Consider the following 21,789-nt stretch of genomic DNA (forward strand, 5'->3'; position numbering starts at 1 on the left):
ACAGACGATCCCTAAACTGGACTCAGCTGAAGACGGTCAACACACAGAAGCAAGGACCCATCATCACAATATGGTTCCAAGGAACAGTTTTGGGAAAACAACTCAAGCTTTAGCTTCCGATTGTAGTCACTGAAATCTCTAGCGATGGCACGACTGTCCTGGGTGACAGCGAAGCTTCCAGGGAGGAGCACATTTAGTCATGTGGGAGAACGCACTATCATGGAGGATACAGATGCAGCATGAGCCAATGTCCGTTCTTTTTTTTTTTTTTCTTTTTTTTCGTCATTTTACAGACATTGTGTTAAAATATTAGACCAAGGCACAAAACGTTTAGTGCATAAACCAGCTTTGTTTAGGACTTAGCATTTGACTTCAGCATTTTTGTCTCACTTTGGACCATCTAGACCCAGTACTCTAAGTACTACAGACTATTTAACTTTAGCAACAAAATGAAAAGCGATTTTTGATCAGATCTGTAAGGGATGTACACAGGTACACAATCAAAGTAGTTGCGTAATCAAACGTTCAACAGTAAATGAGATGCATACTTCTTTTAGAACAGCGTACATGCTTGCCGCATCCTTAATGCCTTTACTATTCCTGCGAGACAACGACTGATGGGTAGAGAAAGCCAGAGTTGACTTATGATCGCTCATCCCTCACACTTTAATCTAAAGATGAAGTTTCTACAGAAACAAACACTCTTAACAAAAACCCCTCATTCCAACGGCTCTGCAGTGGGGTTAGCTGCAAACCGCAGCATTTAGAAAACTACTCTCATCAGGCTCTGCTTTACAGCCGAGACAGGAAATCTAGAAAGCAAATGAAAGTGGATTGTATCTACTATTTTTTAGTAAAAGTTTTGATAGCCAAAGATTCCAAAGCAAATATGGCACATTAATAACTCAAGCATAGATCATGATGGACAGCCTGGAGAATTTTTGATTTCCTAGATTTTCCAAAAAGCTAACATTACAACATATAGAATTTTCTCCCTTATTTTAATCTTGCCAATTATAAAGGGGTGGAACATATCTATCACACACTCTCGAGCTCGATCACTTTCTTTCTCTCTCTCACCTGTGCGCGCGCGCGCGCGTGCGCGCGCGCGCACACACACACACACACACACACACACACACACTCAGGGTATAACAGCAGACATTCCCTACCACTTAAGCCTCACTTTAGTTCTATTAAAAGAAAGCTGCAGAACTCCTCATTGGTCTCCCTTACCTAGTGACTTATGTGACCCTGGTTGCTGCCATTATTGATATTTCTTGTATTTTAGCACAGCAAAGGTCAAGGAGCAGCCGCAGAGTCAGGAGCGTGAACCCAAGCACTGCAGCACTGTGGGGGCCGAGTGAAAATAACTGCCAAATTCAGTGATCAAACTTCTGAGTTCCATAGTGAGACGGACTCACATGTTACGCTCAAAATCATGTTTCAGACCGTTGAAATTGCTGGTTAAAATACAAGTAGCTGAAGACATGATGTAAAAGATTAAGTACTTGGTTTTGTTAACATGTTTACTGATTAAAGTCACAAAATATTTTTCATTATAATTCATGCAGATAATTGAGAAAAAAAAGATAGTGCAGAAATTAACTTTAAATAAAAAATTATTCCTTCCCTTCCTCCCACTTCCCTATATTCTACAAAATATTTTCCCTGGGACTAGGCCCTGAAAAGGCCACTACATATTAGTGTGACATGCATTATTGTCTGTAATTAAAAAAGCTAACTTTGTGGTGATTGTAATTACATTATAAAAATGTCCACATGCATATGTCTAAAAAAGGTTGAAAACCTACAGTAAATCTATAATAGAATGTTTTCCATTTGACCACTGTTGGTTATGTAGAAGTCATAGATTTGGTAAAGCATTGTAACAATTTAGGAAGGCATCTAAATCTTTAATTTCTGGACGGACTTTATGTTTTAAACTACAAAATTGCATGAAGGCTAACCCGAGAGACTTCCTATCATTCTAAAATTCCTCGAGTGGGACTGAACATTTTGGGACCTTTCGTATTAAACGCCACCCTTTGAAAGCACATACAACCCCGTCTGTTCCATCCTTTATGATCTTAGCTTTCACGGAATATCAAATATGATAGGAAGGCAAACCTGAGAGAAACATTTACAACGCAACAGCAGAGCTTACTAAATCAAATTCTTCATCAGTGCCCTCTGGAAAAAATCTCTTAAGCCTTTCTCGTCTTTATTTTAGCAATGGATTATGGAAAACGTGCAGACTCATCTAGACATGAAAATATTTCAATGCACGGTGATCTTGCCTGATGGGTTTAGTACTGCTAAGGGAACTCCAATATCATTCTCCATCCTGTGGTAAAGGTCAGAATAAAGCAGCACACTGAGGGGACAGCTGATCGCCAGTCGCTGTCTGAAGGCTTTCAGAGGTTGGCGGTTTCCCTCCCGACCGTGTATCCATTTTCTTCTCACAGCTTAAAAGTCTGGGGTAAGAGTTGTGTGTAGGAACTTTTGTTTTCTCCAGATTCAAGTCCTGCCCCTCCACAGTTTGCTTCTTTATGCAGTGTTCGACTTGCTCAGCTCCTGCCTGATTGCTACAGCAGGGAAGAAACGGTTTCCAAAGTCAATCCACCAGAGGAGATACAGAGGAACCTTCAAGGTTTTGTTCTAACTGTTCCATACAAAGATACAGGAGCTACATCCTCACTGCACAGATACTAATCACACACGACTATGTCCACTTACCCCATCCCTTGTAGATTTAAGACAAGAACACTGGTTCTGTGGGCTCCAAAACAAGGGCAGTGCAGTGGGAAAGGACGAGTGGAGAGAAAAATCTGCCTGATTGGTATTACACCAAATTCTACACTTGACACTTAGAAATCTGTTTATTTTCATTTTTACAAATAACTTCAATGATAAAAAACAAAAACAAACAAACAAAAAAAAAACCCAGCAGCTTTCCAACAACCTAAGCAAAGGCTAGCCGCTCCACCCTACCCCTGTGGCAGGCAACAACCTGAGCAAAGGCAACCCCCCTAAGCTCCCTTCCCCCCCTCTCCCCCTCAGGTGCGAGTGTGAAGTCTACAGGGACGTGCACCAGGTACTTACCATCAATAAGCTCCTCCTTCAGCTTTGCTAGCTCTTTTCTCATCTCATCTAAAATGTCCTGAGGTACCAAGAGAAAACACCAGGAAACAAAACAAAACAAATAAAAATGAAGGGATGTCTAAGAGGTTTCTTGTTCAGATAAGTATCATAACATTCAGTTCTTGTATGTGTACGTACCCAGGAGTCTTGGGTATTATTTTACAAGCACAGGGCCCCAACCCCCTTTGGTAAGGCAATCTCTTCCTGGTGGAAGTCATCGAGTAGACCAGGCTAGCTGGCCAGCAAGCCAAGGACACCATGCACCAACATGCCCGGCTTGCTGGGCTCCCAGCAAGCTCAGTCCTTATGCTCAGCTACCCTGACACTTGATTACGCAGTTCCAATTCTACCTCTTAGGACAAAATTGGCCTGGGTAAATTCTGTTTACATTATTTCCTCCTGACTCATCTTTGCTTACTCTGGCCCAGTAAGATATCAGATAGAAAGACTAGAACATCAACAGTCAGTCCTGTCACTCAGAGAAGTATAACTCAGGTGGCTGTGATGGCCGACCCTCTGGCAGCTTCCTGAGATGTGATACATACAAAAGTTTCAAGGAAGAGGTCACTGGACAATTAGCTCTTGGCAAATTTGTCACCTCATTTGAAGTATGGCAATTTCTTAGCACCACAGGTACCAAGTCCTACTTCAAGTACCTAACAGAGCAGGCAGGCACCTGCCACACACAGCTGCTGAGCTCTTACAATGAAGTTAGTCTGAAATGAGATGGACTGTGAGGGTTAACCATGCACCAGATTTCAGACTTAACATTTAAAACTAGTGTGGAGGCTGGTTCTTATAGAGGACCCAGGTTTGGTTCCAAATAGCTACCCGCAATCCTTTGAACTTAGCTCCAGGGGATCTGACCTCCCGTTCTGGCCTCTGAGAGCAGAAATAATTCACTAAATGAAACAATTCATTAAAATGTCAGATCATTGAGCATATATTTAACGTATGTGCATCACATGCGTGCCTGGTGACTGAACAAACCAAAAGAGGGCGTCAGATCCTCTGAAACTGGATGGCTGTGAGACGATCTGGGTGTTGGGAAGTGGGCCCTCTGCCTTAGCAGCGGGTGCTCTTCACTACTGAGCAGCCATCTCTCCAGCCTCACCTGTTCATTTTTTATGAGACCATCCTTGTGTGTGTGTGTGTGTGTGTTGATTCAATTGTGACTTAAAAGGACAGTGACTGGTGAAGAAACAAGAGCTACCTGTGGAAGATCCACTCTTTTTTTTTTTTTTTAAGATTTATTTATTATATGTAAGTACACTGTAGCTGTCTTCAGACACTCCAGAAGAGGGCGCCAGATCTCGTTGCGGATGGTTGTGAGCCACCATGTGGTTGCTGGGATTTGAACTCTGGACCTTCGGAAGAGCAGTCGGGTGCTCTTACCCACTGAGCCATCTCACCAGCCCAAGATCCACTCTTTAGGTTATGTGAATGCTATGCTGTTCACTTCAGGAAGAATTTATATTCTCTTTTAAAATTCATTATAGAAAAAGCTTTTCATGTCCGAGTGAGACCAATGACTACCAATCTGTTAAAATTCCTTTACTTTTGCTCCAATCTATTTTTATAAATCACTTCAAATACAATCGCTGGTCAGAAGTTAAAGCTTTGCTTTGCAAACTGCTTCTTAGAAATCATATGTGTGTGAGGGTGCCCGTGTTTCCTTACATCCTTGCCAGAATCACTTTTGTTCAGATTTGTCGGGTGTATTGTTGCCAACATGCCACCGAAAGGTAGAAGCCCACGCTTTCTAGAAGGTAGAACTGCCAGCCCTGTCCTTACATTTAAGCTATTCTTTGCCCTGCTGCTGGAATTTAAGGACCTGAGCTGTACAGTATGGGGTGACTGTGGCCACAGCCTAATTAGTCTAAAGTTATCTGTGCCTGTGTAAACTTTCAGACCACTCCAGGACCAGTGTGGGATTAAAGGGTAAAGTTTCCCATGCCCGCATAACAATCAGGTTTATTTACAGAAAGCTACACTGAGAACCCACCTGCTTCAGCCTGTCATAGTCAAGTCCTTCTGTCTGGACTCCATTGGCACTCGGCTGTGATGAAGGTGTGGATTTGGGTCTGGACAAAAGAAATTCCCAGGACAGATAAATTATATTTACAATATATAATGAGTTTGTAAGTAACTATAAATTTGCCATCCCAAAGCCAGATTTAAATTCATTTCTTAAACACATTTTGCTAAAAAGTTAATTGTCAAAATTTCAGGACTGATTAGAACAGGCAGCAGAAAATGTTTTTTACTGTATCAATTTAATCATCTATATTAAAAGAAAAAGGAGACAATACAGTGAAACTCCTTTATGGAGAAGTAGAAGACAGCACTCCCTGGTACCAGAGAACACGCGGCATGCTGGCCAAGGACACAACAGAGCGACCAGTCGAGACCCTCACGGCCCATACAACACGGCCAGGTCGGGTGCTTTTGAAATACTCTATGAGGCATTAAATATCAGGCAAGTCAACAAAGGGAAAGCTCTACTGTCTTAAGTATTTAACAAAGACCAGTTTGTAAGAAGAAATAATTTCCTAAGGCCAGTTTCTAGCCTGTTTGCTTCCATTTTTCAGTATTTAGACAAAAAGCTGGAAGCTGACAATTGGGTTAGAAGCACACTCGTGTCCAGTTTACTCTAACTTCCTGCAAGTTTATAAATGCACTCTTCTTTGAAGAGGAAGAAAATGGAATAAATAAAAACAAAAAAAAAATTTGGGAAATTTTAGGACAGAAGCTGTCAATTACTTTAAAAAATTTAGCTTTTATTAAAATTTTTACAAAGTAAAATAAGTGTTAGGGATTAGGCATATTTGATAAGTTCCAACACCAAAATAAACCATGGTTCCCTCTCCAATCCTGAAAATGGTAGGAAACCCTCAGGAGGAAACCTGGAGCTTCGGTCACTCACATCTCCGTTTTCTGGTTTAGAACAGTAACCACTCTATAAACCATTACTCAATCAGGTGTTTCAATTCTGCAGAGCACCAATGTTAGAAATGTATCTGAATCAAGACCCAACATGTGTAACTTGCTATAAAGCTGTATTTTATAATTTACATAAGATATAATACTCCAAACCCAAAGGCATTGTTCATGAAGATGAAATACTTAGTTAATTTGTTTTAGTATCAAACCATTTTACTGCTTAAAAAGCTTATTATGAAACAAGAATAACCAATTTCAACGTATTAGGTATCTGCTTATACAGAAACTCTGTTTATATAAAGAACTGCCCCCCTCCAATGAGGCCACACCTTTCTGTGTTGAGGTGCCTACTTAATTGCAGTCATTTATGATTCAAGACCCAGTGTACTGTGTATAGTCAGGTGCAGTAAATATTTTTGAGGGTTGGCACACTGCGTTTTATACTTGTTAATTATTTCTGCTTTCCAGAATTAAATTATTAATAATCTGCTTTTATTTTTCCCATTTGAGGTCAAGTAGCGATTTTCTTCCCTAAGATATAGAACGAATATTTCTGACATTCAAACTAACAGGTACAATCTGCTACTTAATGAAGAAATATGCTATTGTGTATAAACATATCTGTATTTATTAAACAATTTAAAATGTTAATAAACAATTGTGCAAACATGCAATTTTAAAAAAAAATTAATTCATGCTACCATGCAATCCACCACCAGCACCAGCACCAGCATGAGAACTGACTCAGGGGGAACTTTTCATACTGAAGGAAAGAAGCAATCACCACTTGTTTTTCTTTTTTCTTTTCTTAAAAAGGAACACTATCCTGGCACCAGGTGTGCGTGGCAGTCACGTGACTTAGAAGATTGAGATCTTCCTAATAAACCTTTTGTTCAGAACAATTAGCCTACCACAAAGAGACAAATAAAAAGGCTGGATATTCATGGAAAATTAACTAGTCAGCAAAATAAATCTGCCAAATATTTTGGTTGCCAGTGGCATAAAAGAAATTTTAGCAAATAAGAATTTGATTAGAATCCAATTACAGAACTACTTACTGACATAGATAGCCTCTCTATATACTATTTAATTCATGTTTTCAGTAAAAATCTCTCTCCTCTCTCTCTCTCTCTCTCTCTCTCTCTCTCTCTCTCTCTCTCTCTCTCTCTCTCTCTCCTCCCTCTCTCTCTCTCTCTCTGTAGCCCTGGATGCCTTGAGACTCTCTATGTAGATCAGGCTGGCCTCAAACCACAGAGATCCTGGTTCTGACTCCAGAACACTAGGATTACAGAACACGCCACTGTGCCTGGCATACACTAATATATTTCTAATAAATTACACATATTTCAGTGGTTTATGTGTTCAATCATTTATCTGAGACAAGGTCTCACTACGTAGTCCAGGCTACCCTTACTTCATAACCCTGCTTCAGTAGAAACCTGAGGGTCGAGATTACAGGCACATACTACCATGCCCCTCTTTATGTCTGCTACTTTTACCTTCTGGGTTTTCACTTTAACTGAGAATAAAACCGGAGTTTATTAGATGTTTAAATACATGTGTTTTTTTCTTTTTTCCTTTCTTCCCCCCTCCCCCTGCCTTGGTTTTTCAATACAGGGTTTCTTGCTGTCCTGGAACTCATTCTGTAGACTAGGCTGGCCTCAGACTCACTGAGATCCTCCTGAGTGCTGGGATTAAAGGCATGCACCACCTGGCTACACATTTTTTTTTTGTTTTTAGCTTTAAGAGAGCATACTGATACCACAATATTTAACTTCCTATTCTTTCAAATTAATTCTGCAAATAGCTGAAAAGCATCTGCAGACTTTTAAGAAGTTTCCTTTTTCCAATTAAGAAAGAAGCAGATGACTGATACTGGCCACCAGCCCTTTAGAGGTGTCAGGGGCAATGCTAATAATGACTGAACCTAAGCCATACCTGTGCTGAGGACATGACTGACCGCTAAGCCCCACTCCCATACCTGTATGTTTAACATCCCAAGGTCTGAGTTGATCTAGAAACAATGTGCTCAGGATGTCAGATACCAAACTGTTAAAGACACTCATTTCACTACATCAAGGAAACATGACTGTACTCCAAGCAGCTTTGCCTATGGCTACAAATTCTATCCTGTGTCCTAGCAAAACCAGCACAGGACCTTCAATTCCATTTTTAAAAAGCCTTGTCACACAATTATGACGAGGACAGCCTTAAAGGGAGACTCTAAAGCTCCCAACTAGACAATGTAGGATGATTTTCCTCTTCATTCCAGCAAATATGAATCCAACTATCGGACGATAGCAGGTTCTACTTTAAGGGTCAAACTACAGCTAAAACAGAAGAAACCGCAGTCCTCCTAAGTGTCCCCCTTGTGGTGATTACCAATCCAGGTAGAAAAAGCTCAGCCCTCCCCTGGACATGTTACTGAAAGGTCTGAAACCACAAAGTCACAGCAGCGGGATGATACCTGTGTAATGAATCATAGGCCCTGTTGTCAAAAACAATCTGATTTCTCCTTGGAGAATCCCGTCTATGAAGGGGAAAAACCATTTAAAGGATATACAGTAGACCTTGAAAAAATAATTCCCACGATGCTACTGATTTATAGTTACATAGCAAGCAAAACAAAAACAAAAGGTGTTAATTATCCTTAAGATATCTATTTTACCAAGTTTAAAAGGGTATTCTCAAACTGATTTACATGGAGACACAATGGCCACTTCTGTAGGCTGCAGCGACCTACTTACCAGGGATCAAAGCACAAGCAAAGAGGCTGCAATTTGATGGATTTCAAAGCAACAGACCAACTATTCACAGGCATGGAAAGAGCATTTCCTCCCATCATGAATAAAACCAGTACATTTTTACTGAAATCCACAGAACATTCCAAGGTGATCTATCACTCCTCTTAAAGCCTTTTTACCACACTGTTCTTGCTACAGAGAACTCAGACGCTATCCTTTCCTCCTTTCCCGCAGGCCAGGCTGGCTTCAAACTCGGGGTAGGTTAGGATGACCTTTCTCCTGTCTCAACCCCAACCCCTGCACCTCAGTGCTGGACTGCAGGCACCTGACACCATGCCCAGTCCATGCAGAGCTGGACATTAACTCAGGGCTTTCTGCACATTAGGTAAGGGTGCTACCAACTGAGCCTCACCTCCAACCTGCCTTTCCTGGTCTGTGGATGTGTGCACGTGGATGTGGAGGCCAGAGGTTGTGATGAATGCTCTGTGTTTTTTTTGAGACACGCTCTTGACTGATTGATTTAATTTTTTGAAACAGGGTCTCGCTACGTAGTCTAGGTTGGCCATCTACTTGCCTCTGCCTCATGAATGCTAGGAGTAAAAACTGTGCACTGCCAAATCTAGATTATTTATTTTTTAAATAATATGCAAATGGGTGTTTTGCCTCCATGGGTACACAGTGTCTTCGTAGACCAGAAAACAGCATTTGATCCCTCAGGAACTGGAGTTACAGATGGTTGTTAGCAGCCATACGGGTGCTAGGAATAGAACCTGTAGATGTCAAAACGACCACTAAGCCATTTCTCCAGTCCACACTTAGAAGATTTGACTAAGATACAGCAAATTTTTGTTTGCTCTCTTGCATTCTCTATAACATCTAGCTGATTTTCAATATAAAGCATAAAATTTTCTTCTAAAATTCTTAAAACTATGTAGGGACTAATGGGGCATTATTGTTCAATACTGTATCAGATTTTCATTATTGTTCAATATTAAATTACTGTGGGGCAGCAATTCTACTCTGGTTATGTTGCAGATATCCTTGGTTCTTTGGGAAATTGTCAAAGTATTTAGGGTGAGACACCATTTACTTGCAAGTTTCTTTCAAACTAGTACGAGGAAAATAATACAGATGCAAAGCCACAGACATATGACTACTTGTTAAGTTCAGTGATACGTTATTTTAATACTTGCCGCCCTGGTTTTCCTTTTAATTTGAATTTCAAAAATAAACAAATTAAAAGGGATGAAACTCTCCTAAAATATCAGTCCACGTGAGGAACACATGATCTGTAGAATTTATCAGACAAGCGGGAGCAGCAAACAGGCCAGGAGCTCAGGGCATGGATCCGGAGCTCCTGCTCCCCGCTGTACAACTTGCGCTAGCTTCTCTTTAGAAAACACGGGTGTCACATAAAGCTTAGAAAACAAAGTCAGTACCTGGAGATGACAGGTGACTTACTGCCGTTCATTGTGTTTGTTCTTTCCCAAGGTTTTCTGGTTGGTTCTTCAAAAATAAGAAACGAGGGTGATTAAACACGTCTCAGATCCTTCCAGAATCATTACAGAACAAGCCATTATAGTACCATCACTCTACGTACACAGAGGTAATACCAATAAAAAAAAAAACCCAAAAACCTCTAAACAGTAAGGATTCTAAATTGTATTATTGTAGAACTTAAAGCAGAAATGTGGGAGGTAGAGCTCTATGAGTCTGAGGCTAGCCTGGTCTTCATAGTAAGTTTCAGGCAGCCAAGACTACATAGTAAGACTTTGTCCAAAAGAAAAAAAAAAAATCAAAACAAAGCTAGGTGATAGTGTACACCTTTAGCTAGCACTCAGGAGGCAGAGGCAGGTGGATCTGAGTTCAAGGCCAGCCTGGTCTACAAAGTGAGCTCTAGGGCAGCCAAGGCTACACAAAAAAATTGCCAAATAACAACAAAAAGGGGGGGGGGGGAGAGGAGAGAGAGAAGGAGAGGGAGAGAAAATAGCAAGAAGAAAATTTTCGAGTGGGAAAATGACCTGAAAGGAAAACCTACTACTGTCATTTTCCTAAGCTAACATAATTTCTAACTATATTAAATACTTGTCTTTATATCCACAGATAAATATGGCTATCACTTTTTTCCCCCCCAACAGATGGAGACTGTTGTTAAGATCCACAGCTGTGCAGAATAAATGATTGACTGTTTGCCAACCCCAATTAGTATATCTGCAATGTAACTCTTACATCTAAAGTTCAGGAACATCACACAGAGAATGGGGAGCTTCTTAGAGCCAAAGGACCAGGCCTAATGCTAGACAGTGTAAAAGAATTTTAATCCAGGAACATGGCTGCTCTGGTAAGGGTTCACATGCAAAGCGTTTCTAGGTGTATATAATCAGGCTGGAATGACACACCTTCAATCCCTCTGGCTGGAATACAGACATGCCCTTAGTGCCCACCTTTAATCCCACACGATGAAAGTAAAGTTAGCTTGCAGAAGGAAGCAGCTATGTTTGAAAGTGGTATCTAATTGCAAGGCAGACAAAGTGACATTTCAGAGAAAGATATGACAAAAGAGTCAGAGATAGGATACACCCAAAACTCACAAGAACAGCAGAGGGAGGAAAAAAAGGAGACTTAGGGGAGCAGTGCACATAAGTAGGTAGGTAGATAAAAAGGAAGGAAGGAAGGAGGAAGGGGGTCAGTTCTATTGGGACAGTTTTGTAGAGACAGGTTGTAGGTGAAGACAGAATGAGCCAGAGAATGAGAAGGAGTCAGAAGATTGGAACAAACTCCAGAGTCAGTTTAAGGCCAATCTGAATCAGTCAGCTTGGTCAGACGTTTTGAGCCAGAGCAGCTGAGGTGAACCAACCAGCCAGAGTTCAGAAAGAGCTAGGAAGGTGAACTTACTCTGCAGTGAGCCTCTGAGACAACAATTACATCCGGCAAATAAGTGTTACCTTACAAGATAGCATCCCCTAGACATGACAGAGAAGCTGTACCCATGAAATCACGGTAACACAGTCGCTTGAACAAGGCCAGCATGGTGATAACACCAGCTAATACAGACAGAAAATTCCATGTCTCCCAACTGCTAGACAAAGAGCTACAAGTAGTCAGTGGCTTCACAGAAGGAGGGTTATAGCTGCAACTGGGGCTGTTCTGAAATACACGTCCTGGCATGCTCACTTCATTCTCCACATTTAAGACTGTTTAGGAGCTGGAGAGACGGCTCAGCAGTTAAGAACAGTGACTGCTCTTCTGGAGGTCCTGAGTTCAATTCCCAATAACCACACGGTGGCTCACAACCATCTGTAATGAGATCTGATGCCCTCTTCTGCTGTGTCTGAAGACAGCTACAGTGTACTCATATACATAAAATAAATAAATAAATCTTTGAAAGAAATTAAAAAATAAAAAAAGAACTTTTTAAAATAACTCCCTGTAATGAATACTCTCATGTACATAACACAAAGAACACATACACACACACACACACACACACACACACACACACACACACACACACACAAATGGTATTTTCCTAGACAGCACTAACAAAAATGTTAGGTTTTAACAGATTTCAGTGTCAGGAAGAAAAGCACTGATTTATGAGGTCACAAAAGGCAGACAAAGCCGGGCGTGGTGGTGCACGCCTTTAATCCCAGCACTTGGGAGGCAGAGGCAGGCGGATTTCTGAGTTCCAGGCCAGGTCTACAGAGTGAGTTCTAGGACAGCCAGGACTATACAGAGAAACTTTGTCTCAAAAAACCAAAAAACAAAAACAAAAGGCAGATGAAAGGTCAGTGCCTTCAAATATACACAAAGCACTTTAACATTTTAGTGAGCACGCAGTCACTTGATCCAAACACAGGAAAAGGGACTTTCTTAATGAGAGGGGATTAGCACTTAGGGATCGTTTTCTCCTGAACTTACCAGGTGTACTTGTTGATGGGGCCTTGGCAGTTATAGGCTCTGCATCTTCCTAAACATTCAGAAAGAGTCACATGAACATCACATTCACTAGAAAGTGCAGCTCTCTGCAGCTATCTTTCCTAACTTCCTTCCCCGTGCCCTCTCTGTCACTCCCCTTTCCACCATCTGTCTGACACTATGGCTCTCCTGCTCACTTCTCTCATGTTCCCCTTAGGCTCCTCCCTGCTGCCTTCCCAAAGCGCTTTCTTTCTCGATAAGTTCCAAGCACCTGTACTAGTCACCCCTAGGAACCTCATGGACAGATCTGCTATGAGTGGAGGCCAGACGGCACAGAGAACCACGGCACCCTGTGTCCAATGACAACATGGAGAACAGATAAAAGTCTGCCCAGCTGAAATGTGGAGAAGGCATGAAGGGGGTACTCCTAAGGGGCATAGCTAAAAGTATAAGGTACCCTATAAACTCTTGACTTAATATAATTCTTTAATCTCACATAGCACAAAGAAATTGAGAAACCCAACACATTAGAAAATTTCACTAGTGTAAGAATTCATTCACTCCCTTCAAGGTGAATATAAAAACAAGTTAACTTTATAGGTTTGAACTTCAACTTTCCCCACACCTCCCCAGATTCAACTCAATTCACTAAGAATGAGATTACAATTTAATACATAGCACTCAAGCCATGAGTTGTGTAGTTTTACTGGTTGTGTAGTTAGGAATAAAATGAGCAAACGTAAGATCAAACATTAAGTTCATTCAGATGCTTAATCTTCACATGCGAATGAGCTGCGCTTGAGAGAGAGAGTTTACATCCACTCACACTTCTGTCTTCCTTTTGTTCTGTTTCTATTGTTGATACCTTCTCAGCAATTCTTCTCCTGCAAAGGTAAATTCATTAAAGATTTTATATGACCTACCTACCTACCTCTGGCTATCATCTATCTACTTTTGTTCTAAAAGGTGAAAGGACAAAATTATCAAAATCTTTCTGACTGTGGACATGTGCATTACATTAAGTTCCTTACCTCCTGGCCAGCAGGGCACTCATTTCTTCCATTAAGCCACTACCCCCTAGAGGAAGAGGTCCATTCCCACGCCCAGCGTCTCCTTTGGATGAGGCCAAGCTCACACTCCCAGTATTCCCTCCACCTGGGAAAGAGCCATCCTCCACCTTAATGAGAGCACACACACACATAATAATTTCCTTTGTAGATAATAACTTTTACCAATATATTCAACACAGAAGAACATGTTGTTATTGATCCCCAAACAGTATATTTTTTAAATTTGAAGAGCCAATAGAGTGAATAACATGGACTTCATATATCAGTGAAAATTTTTATCAAAGTTACGATCACCAATAATGGGATGAAACAATATTATCTATCCACATGATACACTGAGAAAGATAAAATCCTTGTCATGGTTTGTCCTCATCCCAAACATATCATTTAAATCCAATATTGAGGGGGAAATGTGATAAACCAAACTGAAAGATAATTAAAAAACAAAACAAAACAAACCAACTGTCATTGTTTTTAAAGGTGATAGAAACTGAGCAACTGTCACTGATTAAAAACAACAACAACAACAACAAAACAAAAAACAAAAAAAAACCAGACACTACAGCTAATTTAACAAATGATCTTGAACTAGAAAAACCATGGCGTAAAAGTTACTCGCCACTCCCTCCAAATTTACACTGAGGTGTAGTTAAGGCTGTACAGGCAAAGCAAGCAAAAGGCAGCTGTCAGTCAGAGGCTGACTGCTAAGCCTGAGCCGACGGTCTCAGAAACTCCTCACGATACACTTTTCTAAAATGTTGAATTATGTTGGCTTTTAATCAGTCAAGTTAAAGGCAGTGTTCATGCCAGTAATTTCACACTATTTTAGACATTTAGACACATTAAGACACACATTTAGAAGGTCAGTAATTTGGTAATTTACCCGGGACACTTTCCTAAGTTTTGCTCCCGCAATTGCAGCTGCAAGTCCAGTTAAAGGGCGATTGTCTTCTGTCGTGGATCCAGAGAAAATTCCAGATGCGGGGAGGGGAGGGGCAGGAGGTGGGGGAGGAGGGGGAGGAGCTTGATTAGGAAGAGGGGGTGGTGGAGGGGGCCCAGTGGATGGCAGTGGAGGTGGGGGAGGGGGTCCTGGGGGAGGAGGAAGTGCTGAGGCATAGGCAGGGCCTGATGGGAGAGGGGGTGGTGGCGGAGGTGCAGGTGGTCCCAAGACAAGGCCTGAGAGGAAGGAAAGTTACCACAGTCATTAACAACACAGCTGAATCACTGTGGGTCACACGGGCAGATATGCAGAATGCCATCCTCAAGTAAGTGACCCAGACACTGCACTCAACAAAATGATCTGTCACGATACTTAATACATAATACTTGTTTTTAACTAAGGATACTGGAATTGAAAGCCAAGGTACACATACAACCATTTAACATTCAACTTTTTCTAAATAAAACTAATGAGCTCCGCCCCCGCCCCAGGGATTTGAAGACAAATGTTTATACAAATTTAGAAGATTATGCGCGCGCGCGCGCACACACACACACACACACACACACACACAGACAAGCAGTTAGTACTGCCTGAGATAACAGACCCAAGACAATCCTGAACCTTACTATGATGACAAACATATCTGACTACAGACAGACAAGATGAAGACGACCTTGGAGAAGTGGATCTTAGGTTTTAGTATCTTAAAATGATTCTATGTGTAGCCTGAGATAGGCATTACTGAAGAAATATAATAAACTAATATGAGGTAAAACCTCAAACTAACTGAGAATTAAGAATTTAAATATGCCCGGCGTAGTGGAGCACGCCTTTGATCTCAGCACTCAGGAGGCAGAGGCAGGCAGATTTCTGAGTTTGAGGCCAGCCTGATCTACAAAGTGAGTTCCAGGACAGGCAGGGCTATACAGAGAAACCCTGTCCCGAAATAACCAAAAGAGAGAGAGAGAGAGAGAGAGAGAGAGAGAGAGAGAGAGAGAGAGAGAGAGAGAGAGAGAGAATTTGAATATAAAGTGGTTTAAGCCTTGAGGTAGAAATATAGGAAGTACTTAAATATTGTTAAAAACAAACAAACAAACAAAAAACCACAGAGTAAAGAATTTACTTAAAATTGAAAACACCAAATTAGTAAGTATTTACTTAAGCCTTAACAGGGCTAATTTTTGTTTCTGTAAAGCTAGTGAGTTGCACACTTGGGGAGCAATGGAGGGCTGACGGTGAGCTGTCCCATCCTGCGGACTGAGCTCTGAGCACCAGTAGGCTTTAGCCTGGCAGGGCCTCTTGCTCAGATGTCAATCAGAGAGATACTAAATTACACATACTAAATTTCTTTTCACCTTTTACAAAAATCTAGTAAGACAGCATCAAAAAATCCATTTTTAACAAAAGAGGTATGTCTAAATCCAGATTATTACATTGTTTGTATAAGCACAAGTCCTCTCTACATCCTATACTTATAAACAGCAACAAAAGGCAGGCTTCCATGCACCTTCTTCTTACGTACAGAACTGCGTCCATCTTTATGTCCACAGGCTGCACTTAATGTTACATGGCCCTTCCCTGCTGCCCTGCATCATGGCCCGTGTCTGCAGGAAACCTTCAAGGACCTTCTGTTTGCCTGTATACCAACACTTGCAATAGAACCCTCTGGGGGATACACCAAGCCTGCCAACCCCTCTGCTTCTGCAAAGGGCCTGAGGCTACCTACCCTAAAGGTCTAATACAGAGAGCTCAATACAGGAGACGTGGAAGTGAAAAAGGGGTCTTAGGGCAGGAGTGCTCCAGGGAAAACTCAGGGATGATTTATCTATTAAACAGATCTCCATGTCTGTAGGAAAAATCTCATATTTACCCCAGGGAAGATGAAACAGTCAAGTTCTCCTAGTGAAGTTTAAGATGAATGTAGAAGTACTAGGATCCCTAAATATTAGAAAACATCTTCTACAATACAGTACTTACTGCAAACGATCTAAAAACCTAAGTTTAATATGGACATCTCCCATACTAAATCCCAATTAAGGCCCAGGATTTAAAAAAACAAAATCCTTCATTTTAATGTTCTAAATAATAATAATAATAATAATACCCCAAATAGTACTTCAGCATAGAGACGCTCAATCACTAAATCCATAGGACCCCCTCTTCTAGGCGGGCAAAGTTGCTATGCACTACTCGGAATGACCAGTAGTCAGTAGCAGAAGTGAAGCCTTACCCTGTGGGGTTGGCGACTCCGCCGGCTGAGAGGCTGCCTGCAAGCCTGGCTCGGAAGCAGAGGAGTCTCCCAGCTCAGGATTTAGAGGGGTCTCCGCAGAGGCAGGGGCAGCTGCAGAGGGAGAAGGGAGAACACTGGGCTTGGATGAGGGAGTTGAGGCAAGAGGGGTGCCTGGAGGAGGAGAAGCCTGTGATCCACAGTGTGATAGTGAGGCGAGGGGAGGCAGCGGCGGCGGTGGCGGCGGTGGCGGTGGCGGCGGCGGTGGCGGTGGCGGCGGAGGTGGTGCTGCTGGCCCTGAGGTAGGCGGTGGAGACACTGGGTATGTTACAGAGTCTAGCGACCCATTGGGTGCTGTTGGTGACGGAGGCATTTGGGGCACAGGAGAGGAGACACAAACGGGAAGGACAGGCCGTGGGCCAGTAGCTTTGCCAGGGGGGCTGCTAATCATTATTGGAGGAGATGGAGGGAGGGGCGAGAAATTGGAAGTAGGCCAGGCACAGGACTTCGCAGCTGGAGGCTGAGAAGAGGGTGTGTTCACAGGAGAAGAAGGTCGAGAGTTTTTGTTGAGAGGACGAGGAACTGTAGCGTAATGGGGAAGAACAGGGTGGAAGGCTGAACCTAGAGATGTTGCAAAACGTGTCGCTGCGTGTCGCAGTGGTGGTGTAGGGGGTGTGGAAGTAGGTGGCAAAGCAGTCACTACAGCATAATCAGGAGTGGCGTCTGACACCGGAGCTGAGATGACTTTAGCATATGATGGAGGAGGTGCCGAAGGAGGCTGGCAACTGGAATACTCAGGAAGTGGAGCACTATACAGGGAGCTGTCTGAAGATGGAGCTGGACATAAGGTGGAAAGCAGCGGCAAAGACAGGATAAAAAAGGAGAGAGAAAAAGGGAGCCAGTGAAGCCAGAGACCAGCATCAGACAAAACGCACAAACGTGGATGACAGTTAGCACCAGGGAATTAGGCAAATAACTGTCTCCACTGGAGAAAACTTAACTTGTAAGCACATTTTGAAACCCGAAAGAGGATGAAATAAGTTCTTTTAAATATGTGGATTAATAATTTATCCTCTAAAAGTATAGTAACAGTCTTAATGTTTATTACTTAGTCCACTAAAAACGGCATCAAAATTATTATAAACAGCAGAGCCACAGAGTTGTTGTTTCAAACCTGGCGAAATGTTTACTATGATGGGAAAGGAACGCCCAACTCGTTGTCTATTTTTGGACATCTCTACCTTCTTAGCCATAACTCCAGACAATTATGCAGTTAGGAACAATAAATTAACCAATACTGAACCCTCACTGGCTTCTCATATAGCTCAAGAATAAAATTCTTTGATTAAATATTAACCACCTAAATGTTTATACTATATCATAGTCCTCTATGACACTATAAATTCCATCAGACTGTGATTTTCTTCATCATACCAGAAAATGTTTAAACAACCGGTTATTTTTGAGAATATTTTTAATCTATTTTAATTTTTCCTCCAGAAATCTAACTATAACCAAGCTAACTTCTTGTTGTACGTAGCATAATACATACAGTATGTGATAATTTTAAGCAATGGCACAAGGGAAATATCTTCCAAGATCATTATAAAATTTTTTTTTTGCATAAAAACACATTCACACTTTATAGCTGAATTTTAGGGGTTAAGAAAAATTAAAACGACAGACTAAAAATTCCCAAGGGCTTCCTTTTAGTTTCTAAGCAATAAAGGGAACACTGAAGCAATATTTGTTGAGCATTTATCCTAACTACAAACTGTACTGCTTATTCCCAAGCACTGCGCTTGGGCAGTATCGCCACTGACAGCTGCGCGGGCCTGGCCCAGCTCGGCTGTGGGAGGTGCCTCGCGTGCCTCGCGTGCGCGCGCGTCTGCAGGCTCCTTACCAGCATTGGACATTCTGCGCTCTCGCTCCCACTCCACTTGCTCCCGCTCCAGCTGCTCCAGGCGCTCTCGCTCCCGCTCCTGCCTCTCGAGCTCCAGGCGCTCCAGCCTCTCCCTCTCCAGCCGCTCCACGTGCTCCCTTTCCTGCCGCTGCCGCTCCAGCTGCTCCTGTTCCAGGCGCTCCCTCTCTAGCCTCTCTCGTTCTAGTCGTTCTCTCTCCAACCTTTCCCTCTCCATTCTTTCCCTCTCCAGCTCCTTCTGTCGCTGCTGTTCTTGCAGTTGCCTGAAATTAAACATTGGACGAATAAAAATATGCATTTATGGCTATACATCACTACAGTGAGTGGACGTTCACCTCACGTCTGATTCTGACAGATGCAGAACCCGCTGTCACTACTTCCCACTTAGGAAGGCTTCCTTACAGATATATAAAATCTGTAGTCAGGATATAAAAAAATTGTATTTTATTCCAATGGGATTAGTAAGCTCTTAACATGGGTGCAATCAACACAATTTATGAGAATAGAGTTGCAAATAAACCTACCAAGTCATTATATTAATCAGATGATGAAATAATTATAAAGTGAAGTATATTCTCCAAAGTGAAGTATATTCTCCTTTTCTTTCTTTTCTTTCTTTTTTTTTTGGTTTTTTGAGACAGGGTTTCTCTGTGTAGCCCTGGCTGGCTTCAAACTCAGAAATCCCCCCTGCTTCTGCCTCCCAAGTGCTGGGATTAAAGGCATGCAGCCACCACTCTCTCCGTTGCTTAATCTCCTTTTCTTAAAAATGGAACATTTTAGCTGCACAAGTTATTTCACAAAACTCAATAATCATAGCTACAGCTAAATAAACATTTACTGAACTGAAAATAAACGGAGTTAAGTAAGAAATAAACTATACATTTTGTATCCATAAGTAACTATAGTTGTTTGGTACATATGTGTAGGCTTTTGCCTTATAATAACACACACATACAACATTAAAATTCAAGCAAATCCGTACCATCTCACCATGACTCTGGAATCTGCCTTTCCTGATACAATGCATACTGGAAAAATTACCCTAAACCTTTAGTCTGGCATCTTTAACTCCCACGGACATGTCAATACCACTGCTTAGCTCTTGAGTTTAAGCAGTCTCCAGTGTAGGATATAATTTACCCTAATATTATTATTCATATTACAATAAACATTTATCTTACTAACCCTGAAACCTCCTGCAACTACTTCTAGGTGGACAGGCAGGTAATTCTAAAGACTCTTAATATATGGTTCTCTGGTGTTTGAGGAAATTATCTAAAAAGCAGTTATCTTTCTTTATACATGTTCAACAGCATTTAGCTAATATTAAAGAAGATAACACAATAAAAGCTCTTTAAGATGTATAGTACTCCATAAAGGTAGACTGTTGTGTTGGTGAGCGTTCAGAAAAGCTTGGAACTGGAACCTTTTCTGGACTAAGCATCCACCCGGGCTCTGGTAAGGCTAAGAGTGACACGAAAGGCAACAACAACAAAGCCCACAAACAAAAACAACAGTGAAATACTGCAAAAAGAACTTTCAACCGTCTAAGGTGGCTATGAAAACAAAAGGAAAAAGCCCATCCTTCAAATCAATTCTTTACATATCTCACTCAAAACAGCCTTTCTCTACACAATGTCACATATCAAAGGCTAGATAGGAAGGGACCGACTGCAGTACTTCTTTTGAGTCATTAAGAAACAGACTACTAATGAAATCACACTTTCAGGGTACATTTACTATACTATTTGATAATTTATCAGCTATACCAGTTCTGAGGGATAGCTATCAATGTGGTTTTGCTGAAAAGGCATTAGAAACATTAAGAAATTTTAAATCATGAAAAAAAAAAAAAGACAGAACTCACCCTCAATAACACACATTTAATGAAGAAACTCAACTGAGGTTTGTATTAAAATTTTAGGCCTTTAAGTGCTAGGGATATGGCTCATATGGTGAACACTGGATGCTTGGTGTGAGGGTATGTGCCTGGTCTTATTGTAGCTAGTTATGTGGTTTGCCTGATGTCCTTGGGAGGCCTGCTCGTTTCTGATGAGAATTAGGGAGTGGCTCTTGGGGAGATGGGAGGTAGGAAGGAGAACCAGGGGAGGGAGGAATGGAGGGATGGAGGGAGGGAGGGAGAAGGAAACTACAGTCAGGATATACTATACCCTGAGATACCACACACACACACACACACACACACACACACACACACACACACGCACACAACTTGTGTCGCAGCACTTGGCAGACAAAGACAGGCAAATCTCTGAGTTTGAGGCCAACTTGGTCTACAGAGTGAGTTCTAGGACAGCCAAGGTTACACAGAGAAACACTATCTTTACAAACAAACCAACAACCACAAAAAAAAAAATCCCAAAAGACCCAAAACAGCCAAAAACCCAAACCAAACCAACAAAAAACCAACCAACCAGACAAACCAAAAGCTAAACCAAACCAAACCAACTCCAAACAAACAAACAAACAAACAAACAAACACAAAAGAGTACTGGCTGATCTACAGAGGACCTGGGTTTGATTCCCAGCACCTACACAGTGGTTCACAATAAACTGTAACTTTAGAAGACCCAACACCTATCCCCACTCTGGCCTTCAGGCAAAACACCTACACACATGAAAAGGAAAAAGGGTCCACTACTGTTTGGGAGCAGGGGGATTAAGTTTTAGGATATTTACGTATTGTTCTTCTTTGTCTCCATTCATATCAAAGGAATATAGAGAATACATATAGCTTACGACACAACAAACATTAGCTTACAATGTTAAACATGTCTCCATCTATTTCCCATTTTAGCTTGTTCTTGTGTCTTAACTTTTTGGATATCCATTGTCTAATGGCAAAAACCTCCCATAAC

The 21,789-nt window shown here is 41.6% G+C and overlaps 1 protein-coding gene across 7 annotated transcripts in view; it reads right to left on the reverse strand.

The window, feature by feature from the left end:
- Positions 1-254: 254 nt before the first annotated feature.
- The window catches only part of Enah (ENAH actin regulator), a 111,935-nt gene continuing 90,400 nt past the window's right edge, over positions 255-21,789 (reverse strand). For 4 of the 7 annotated variants that reach the window (XM_085843506.1, XM_085843494.1, XM_085843499.1 and 1 more), the window contains 11 exons: positions 18,893-19,173; positions 16,993-17,826; positions 14,703-14,995; positions 13,781-13,926; positions 13,576-13,633; positions 12,753-12,801; positions 10,271-10,337; positions 8,555-8,617; positions 5,150-5,228; positions 3,106-3,163; positions 255-2,588 (listed from right to left, as the gene is read on the reverse strand). In XM_085843506.1, coding sequence (XP_085699632.1) covers positions 2,551-2,588; positions 3,106-3,163; positions 5,150-5,228; positions 8,555-8,617; positions 10,271-10,337; positions 12,753-12,801; positions 13,576-13,633; positions 13,781-13,926; positions 14,703-14,995; positions 16,993-17,826; positions 18,893-19,173 — 1,966 coding nt within the window. In that variant the 3' untranslated portion in view covers positions 255-2,550. The remainder of the gene's footprint in view (positions 2,589-3,105; positions 3,164-5,149; positions 5,229-8,554; positions 8,618-10,270; positions 10,338-12,752; positions 12,802-13,575; positions 13,634-13,780; positions 13,927-14,702; positions 14,996-16,992; positions 17,827-18,892; positions 19,174-21,789) is intronic. The other 3 variants (XM_085843503.1, XM_085843508.1, XM_085843509.1) reach the window with 2 other exon arrangements.

Source organism: Mus caroli, unplaced genomic scaffold (assembly GCF_978045245.1).
Source record: "Mus caroli unplaced genomic scaffold, Mus_caroli_1 scaffold_1, whole genome shotgun sequence".
NCBI classification, from domain to species: domain Eukaryota; kingdom Metazoa; phylum Chordata; class Mammalia; order Rodentia; family Muridae; genus Mus; species Mus caroli.